The sequence below is a fragment of the Anguilla anguilla genome, chromosome 1 (genome assembly GCF_013347855.1).
Source record: "Anguilla anguilla isolate fAngAng1 chromosome 1, fAngAng1.pri, whole genome shotgun sequence".
NCBI lineage: Eukaryota > Metazoa > Chordata > Actinopteri > Anguilliformes > Anguillidae > Anguilla > Anguilla anguilla.
Genome location: NC_049201.1, coordinates 76,584,742 through 76,593,109, shown reverse-complemented (window position 1 = coordinate 76,593,109; position 8,368 = coordinate 76,584,742). Strand labels below are relative to the sequence as shown.

Genomic DNA, 8,368 nt, shown 5'->3' with positions numbered 1-8,368 from the left:
CATACACAAACACCCAAAACAGTGCAAGACCCCACAGTTTCCACAGGGAACAGGTCATTATAGGCATTATGAGCCAGAATGGAGGGGTTCATAGGGGTTTTTAAATGATGCCCAGCTCCTGTAAGACTATGGAAAGTGTGCATGCTCATGTGTGCATATGCATGCGTGGTGTTTCAATGCTTGAGGGGCACACACACATGCCAACACGCACACAAACACGCATATGTACACACAAACACATGCACTTGCACACACATGCATGTTCGCACATGGACACACAAAAACGCATATGTACACACAAATGCATACACTTGCACACTCACATGCATGAGCACATACATGCACACGCACAGACAGACAGACATGCACATCTGCACGCACACACAGGTACGCTTACACACACATGCACTCAGACATAGACTCACACATAAGCTTACACACACACACACACATACACACGCACACAAAGACTCACAGACACACACACACACACACAGACTCACAGACGCACACACGCCTTCTCACTGCAGTCTAAACAGCTTCCACACCCCTTGGATCAGAGTTTCCACTGTTATTCCAACTCCCCCATTAGCACCAGGTGCCGAGCAGCGTGCTCGTTGGGGGAGGGAGCTGAACCAGGTGAGGAGGAGGAGGGGCTCAGACAGTCAGGGGAAGGGATAAAACCGAAACAGTCGCGATACCTTCAACAGGAGTGAGGAACAGAACATGCTACCGCCATGATAGCGAGCTCCCACCCACCACAGGTCACGTGACTTAGGATGGATGGGGCGTTGCTTTTAAAACCTATGAAGTCATACGGTCCAACTGAGTTGCCAAACAGTTGCATGTGTTACTGGTGGACCTGTCCAGAGTAACAGGAGAATGGTAAATGGACTGCATTTATCAAGTGCTTTTTCCAGCCACATTGGCCCAAAACACATTAGAATTCATGCCTCTCATTCACCCATTCACACACACACACACACACACACACAGACACACACCAACCAGCTCGGCGGGAGCAAATAGGGGTTGGGCGTCTTGCTCAAGGACACTCGGACACACTTGGCCCACAGGGGCGGGGATCGACCCAGCAACTCTCTCTCCGAACGCCAGACTCTCTCTCCGGCTCCACCTCCTGAGCTGACGTCGCCCGCAGACAGGAGAACCGTGCGCGGCGGTGCTACTTACTGAGCCCAGAGTTGTGTATGGCCTTCACCATCTTCTTCATCCTCTGCAGCGTGTTCTGGTCCATTTCCAGGGACTGTCAAAGAGAAGGGCATAATTACCACTCACGGCTCGACGCACGAACTCTCGACATCACACGCAAGCATCTCCATCTCTGTCCCCTAGAGATGAGGTCACATCTCCTACTCCTCACAGGGTTAGCATGTCCCACAGAGATGAGGTCACATCTCCTACTCCTCACAGGGTTGACATGTCCCTCAGAGATGAGGTCACATCTCCTACTCCTCACAGGGTTAGCATGTCCCCCTAAGATGAGGTCACATCTCCTACTCCTCACAGGGTTAGCATGTCCCACAGAGATGAGGTCACATCTCCTACTCCTCACAGGGTTGACATGTCCCTCAGAGATGAGGTCACATCTCCTACTCCTCACAGGGTTAGCATGTCCCCCTAAGATGAGGTCACATCTCCTACTCCTCACAGGGTTAGCATGTCCCCCTAAGATGAGGTCACATCTCCGACTCCTCAAAGGGTTGACATGTCCCCCAGAGATGAGGTCACATCTCCTACTCCTCACAGGGTTAGCATGTCCCCCTAAGATGAGGTCACATCTCCTACTCCTCAAAGGGTTGACATGTCCCCCAGAGATGAGGTCACATCTCCGACTCCTCAAAGGGTTGACATGTCCCACAGAGAGAGAGAGGGACAGAGAAAGCAATAGTCTGTAATAGTGTGTGTGTGTGTGTGTGTGTGAGAGAGAGAGAGACAAAGAAAGCAATGGTCTGTAGCAGTGTGTGTGTGTGTGAGAGAGAGAGAGGGACAGAAAAAGCAATAGTCTGTAACAGCGTGTGTGTGTGTGTGACAGAGAGAGAGGGACAATAAAGCAATAGTCTGTAACAGTGTGTGTGTGTGTGTATGTGTGAGAGAGAGCGAGAGACAGTGCATGTGTAAGAGAGAGAGTGTGTGTGTATGAGTGTGTGTGTGTGTGTGTGTGTGTAAGAAAGACAGAGTGTGTGTGTGAGTATGGGTGTGTGTGTGTGTGTGTGAGAGAGAGCGAGAGAGAGAGAGTGTGTGTGTGTGTGTGTGTGTGTGTGTCAGGTTTAACTGCAGCTCTTTTGTTGTGTTGGAAATAAGAATCTTTGCTCCCTTTGGCAGCAGATGAAAGTTTTCCAAAGTGGTTCAGAAAAAGGACCCGAACGTGCTGCAGAGCTCTCCTGTTCTCCCTCCCTCCCTCCCTCCTCTTATTCCTCCTTTCTTTTGTACCCTCGCCGTGGGGCGGGCCCGGTCTCGGAGGCGCAGGCGTGTAACCGGCGTCTGCGCGCGGGGTCCCGGGACCAGCAGGGGGAAAATCGCGGGTGGCGTTTCCACGGAAATCGCTCCTCGGCAGGAATCCGTGCCATTCCACAACCAACCAAATCTGCCGTTACACAAAAGGCCCTCTATCCCTCCCTTTCAACGGCTGTTTGTTTTAAAAAAGAGACTGCATCGGCGGCAAACTTGCGTTTTCTCTCTTTCTGCCCCCCCCTTTCTCTCCCTCCCCTCTCTCTCCATCTCTAATTTTTTGTTAACGCTTATTATTTTTGTTAAATCTTTTGATAATCTATTTGAAGTTCTTCTTCACGTGCCTGCATGGATCTAATTTTTATTAAATCCATATAGGTCAGTGGTAATAGTTTTCATTAAAAAAGCTATTTGAAAAATAACAACTTCTGTCTTGAAATAGAAAGGTTCTCAGCCTCAAGATCTCCAGGTTAAATCTGTCCAACAGACAAATCTGCCCTCTCTCTCTCTGCCTGTGTCTCACCTTTACCAGCACGTAAGAGCACCCCAGTAACATTTTATCCTGTGAGATGGAACCTGCAACCCCCCCACCCCCCCCTCCCCCTCCCCCTCCCCCTCCCGAGGGGGTCAGCTTAGCCTGGAATAAAACAATAAAACCCAGAGAGCCGCCAGTCCGCCTGTTTATTTACAGACGCGCGCTGGCCGCATTGCATCATGGGACTGGCCTTCCACAGCGTTCCCCGGGATGTGATGGACGTTCCCAGAGAAGACTCCCAGGGTGTCATAACAGTAAAAAAGATTAGCTGCCTCAAATTAGCCGGCTGGATTCACCCTCCCCCCCCCACCATTCCCCAGTGGTTATCTCATCTCTCAACCACCCCCCACCCAAAAACCTCCTAAACTCCTGTCCCGTCTCACTGTCTGATTAATGATCTGCACAGCCTGTGCTGTCTCTTTCTCTCTCTCTCTCTCTCTCTCTCTCTCACACACACAAACACACACTCAAAGGTGCACACACATGCGTACACATTTGCACATGCATGCGCGCACACACACACAGATGGGAAAAAAAAAAGCTCAAACACACACACGTACACAGACACACAAACACACACTCAAAGATGCACACCCCTGCACATGCATGCACACACACACAGGTGAAAAAAAATGCTCAAACACACACACGTACAATCTCTTTCTCTCTCTCACACCCACACACACACACACACAGGTGTAGCAGCCGTGCCTCATTCAGGTTTCCCAGAGTGCAATATCCAGGTCTGAGCCAGTGACAGTGCAGCTAATTAGAGCGACTGCCCCATCATCCAATCAGGAACGCTCGTCAGACACCAGAGGCCTGGGACACAAAGCCCTAACTGAAGACACCCTTTCTGCGCAGCTACGATGCTGCACCGACGCACAGCACTGCGGGAACATTGCAGAAACGTTACGACAACGTCTCCAGTGGCGCCGGGCACACCGGGCTACAACAGGCAAAAAATAAATAAATAAATGCGCGAGTGAAGATCGGATACACCCCCCCACCCCCCGAACGAGGAGGGGTACGGGCGAAATAAAACAAAATAAGTAAATGTTCGAGCGTCCTGTTGTTAGAAGGGCTAGCGACCGCTGCGGGCTTCACCCCGTGATCAAAGAAGACCTCGGACGAAAAAATAAATAAAAGAATGAAAGAACAGGACTCCTGAGGGTACTTTGGGGGGTGGCCGCCAACAAGAAAGAGAGGAATTAGCATTTCGCACATGAATTCTTCCCTTCTTCTCTCCCACCTATGTCCCAAAAAGACCTTGACATGTGCACCCCCGTTTGGAGGGGGGGGGGGTACGGATGACCCACCGTTTGCCCGGCCGTTTGATTGGCCGGGACCAGGACCAAGACCGGGACCCCTCTGGGCCACGGTTCGGCCTGCTGGAGGTGGTTCTCACATGCCAAGAGCCAGCAGACGTCTTTCGGCAACAGGGCCTCCCGCTCTCTCCCCCCCCCCCCCACCCCCACCCCCACCCCCACCTCGCTGAAACCCGACCCCCCCTTCAAAGCCAGGCAGAGAGCGAGAGGTATTCACCCTGCTGACACAAAACTGGCCCCCTCCCCCACCCCCCACCCGGGGTCCCCCCACCGCACGGGATAAAGAGAAGTGGACTGCTCGCTAACCTTAGCTCGCTAGCAATGCCAAATAGCCAGCTGATGCTACAATACCGAAGGCTAGCAAACTAGCTAGAAGGACCTAGTGAAAAATCTTTTTTTTGGGAAAGTTTATTTTAATAGGCTAAGTTGACTGAGCACAAATGTCTGAGTTGGTGGGAGGAACCCGGAGCACCCGGAGGAAACCCACACGGACACGGGGACAACATGCAAACTCCACACAGAAAAGCCCAGGCTGGGATTTGAACCCATTTGAACCAATGTACCGCCCAAAAAATGGTTACTTGTTGGTTTGGGGAATGCTTTGTTCAGATCCTAGTTTGCAGTTCAGCCCAGAATTCTACAGGAGGGATTTCAGACTCATATCCTGGAGGGCTGTCATGCCGACAGCTTGTTTGTAGTTTCCTTCCAGTCAGAAGCCAATTGGGGCTTGGGAAAGAAAGGGTGTGAACTCCTTACCCAATCAATGACTTAAGCACTGAAATACACCAAACCCCAGGAGGCAATGCAGCCCTCCAGGACTGGAGTCTGAGATCCCTGGTCTCAGCCTTTAGCATGCAATTATGAAAACGTAAAGATAAACATTCTCCCTCCACAACCTCCGTTTGGTAGGTTTCCCTGTGACAGAGAAACTAGGGTCCAGCGCTTGAAATCCCTGCACCAATCCAAACTCCACGGCCACCTGGCACCCATGATGTGTCCCGCCCCTCTGCTGTGGAGCAGAGGGAAGACTGCAATAGTGAAAAAAAAAACCCCTGGGGTTTGAGCTGCAAGATCTCATGAATCCCAAAAGGCCCAGATTTACTGCATGTTTTGAGTGACTCACTGATTTAACCGACCACCAGTTTTTTTCTCTCTCTCTTCACAAATGGGCAGCAAAGCTATTTGATTGGTCAGTGTCAGTCGACGGTTGGCAGCGTGTGGTAGCTCCCGCCCACTGGCATGGAAAGCTTCGCTCTCGGTTTCTCAAGCCTGCAGGTTGCCAGGGATACTAAAGACACACCAAAACGCCAAACTCACACTGGTCCAAGCAAGTCCCACTCACACCTGTATCACCATGGAAACTGTGCCAGTTGACAGCTGATCACACGGGAGATATGAGGTGGCCCCATTATTAACTTTTACTCTAAATACTGGGAAATCTGGCTCTGTTAGCAGTCTTGTACAGCATCCAACGGAATTCACTTTTTTAAATAAAAAAGGTCTTAGAGACCTCTGGGCCGGATAACTCAGTCTCCCAGGGGCGTGTTCATTATTAACAACATCTGAGAATAAATAGTTGGCCAAATATTCTTGTTTTAACAGGATAGTTTTGTGGGGAATTTAGCATTAGCGGTTGAAGGGTAAACTGCCAATCAATAGTGCGTTATCTGCGCAATTTTGCCATTGCCAGAAGCCTCAGAAGTTACGAAACAACAATGGCAGCAACAAAAAAATTGCAAGCAAAGGTTCTATTTATTTTATTTCCGGCAGTTGTCCGACACAGCGAACAATATCACAACAAAGTTGGACCATGCACACCACAGCATCTACGGTGGACGGACCGTTCCCCAGCAACACCAGCGTTAAAAATTAACTCCACGTGTCAGGTTTGGGAAATTTTCAGTCTGCTAATAAAGGGGGAAGGGGGAAAAAAAGGCTGAGTAATTATCAAAGCTTCCTTGTGATGACGTATGTGGGCTAACAGTCTGTGATTTCAATAAGAGCAACAAGGGCGGAACAACGGCCACAAGGAGGTTGTTCAGCTTGGCAGACGTGTAATTAAAATGACAGTCCAACCTGAATATAATCTAGGAAGCCTGGATTCAATGCAATCCCGTAAACAATACCTCTGTGCGGATTTTCCCATATGTTCTGTAAACATTTTTTTTCCTGGAGAACGGGGTGTAGTCAGAATATAAGTGATCCCTAAGAAGTTTGCAAAGGAGCATGATCCTAGGAAAAGGTTAAGTTTGCGTAGCGACACAATATAATGCCTAGTGTTAATTCAACTCTTAACAGAGTTCATATGAGTCCAGCAGGGACCATATGTGCTCTGCAAGAGGTGAATTATCACTGAACATTGCACTGTGTATGACATCATCATTATTATTATTGTTGTTATTATTATTTATTATTATTGTTTTTGTTGTTGTTTTCAGAGGTAGTAATGTGTTACCTGCGACCACGGAGAAGGTACGTTCAAGCTGCCGGCAAGCCCCTATTTAAGCAGGTCACCCGCAAGCCTCCGGGACCACTCTGCTACAAATGCATGGTATCAATTTACCGGAGGGGGTTAGTAATTTGACGAGAAACGAGCGCACACTATAGTAACCTCACCACGCAACAATCCGAAAGCCAGATTCACTTCTGTAAGAAACGCTGCGCGGATTGGATCACATAAAAAAGCTACCGCGATACAAATTGTAAAGCAATACCAGTGGCAATGACCTGCAGAACCAGTTTCCTTTATGCTGTCCGCTGAACAAACGAACTGCTCGCACCACATCTCTTGCGATGCCGTCAGTCGGTTCAGGAACAACCTGGGACAGGTAAACAAACTCCAGGTGCGACTCACCTCCTCCAGCGCAATCACGGTGTTCCGACAGTCGCTCATTTTGGTCTGAAAACTCGAGGTAGCCGGCGAAGCCAGGTCCTCGTTCGTGAGCAAGATAAATTCCGAAATGCTGATACGCTCCGGCATGTTTTCAAGTATCCTCGGTGTCCAAACAAACCAAACGAATCAAAAAAAGTTATCCGAAAAGTTGCGAAAACTACTCGTTGCACAGCATACCCCCATTGGTAGATCCAGTTAAATTCTTATAGGTTTCCACGGAAGCACAAAAATATCCCAACGGTTGTCCGGACTATCAGGCTCACGAGCAAGACATACACGGCGGTAAGTTCGGTGCGTAGCAGACCGGGTTCCTTCCACTGCGGCGCGCGAGTGAATGTAGCGAGCGGCTGCATGGTGCGCGCAGTTGTGCTGGCGCAGGGAGGGAGTAATTCCACCATCACGTGGGAAAGTTTGTGCTTTGGCAGGCTGAACTGGGCACGTGAAATCTAAGATTCGTTGTTTCTTTCTCGTTCCCTCTCTCTCTCCCTCTCTGATTTCACTGAATTTATGAATATTGGCCACCAATCCGCCTTTCATTCATTGTACTCACACAACGGAGTTTTGTTTCAGTTTTTAAAATAGTATATACTACCCGCACATGTATACCTTCTATTTTTTCTGTTGCTGTTTGAGCTACATGTGGAAATGGTGTCACTAGCAAATTTATTTTAAAATAGATTATAAATGTAGCTACAGTTGCACATCAACACTGCAGTAAAGCTCAAGCCAGAGCGTAAAATAAAAGAAAAGGAAAATAATTAAAGAAATATTTACTTTACAAAAAGAAAAAAAAAACTTTTTTGTAAGTGCAGGTCAAACAGTCGATAACAGTTAACTTGTATTGCAAATGTTAAAGCGAAATCAAGCTGTGAATTTGTTATTTCTTTTCAGGATTCCATGTCAGAGACCGGAGGACAACGGTCATGCGTCTGCACACAACCTCTAATCTAACGGCGACAAGAGCAAGGACACATCCAGTCCCGGTGTTTGTGACTCTGTCGGGCTGACAGGCCAGCAGGAGCTGCCAAAGAGGGGTGAAGACAGACAGCGGGTTGAGGGCGGCGTGAAAAAACACAGGCTTCTAAAAAATCGGGAGCAGGCTCCACTGTTTTGGGGTGCGTTACATGTGCCGCACGGGTGCGT

At 49.0% G+C, this 8,368-nt stretch overlaps 1 protein-coding gene across 1 annotated transcript in view; it reads right to left on the bottom strand.

Annotated features, from left to right (window-relative positions):
- Positions 1-7,589, bottom strand: part of asap3 (ArfGAP with SH3 domain, ankyrin repeat and PH domain 3) — a 21,372-nt gene extending 13,783 nt beyond the window's left edge. Inside the window, exons 1-2 of the mRNA XM_035425889.1 lie at positions 7,187-7,589; positions 1,192-1,264 (exon numbers count right to left, since the gene is read on the bottom strand). Coding sequence (XP_035281780.1) covers positions 1,192-1,264; positions 7,187-7,312 — 199 coding nt within the window. The 5' untranslated portion in view covers positions 7,313-7,589. The remainder of the gene's footprint in view (positions 1-1,191; positions 1,265-7,186) is intronic.
- Between the last annotated feature and the right edge of the window lie 779 nt (positions 7,590-8,368).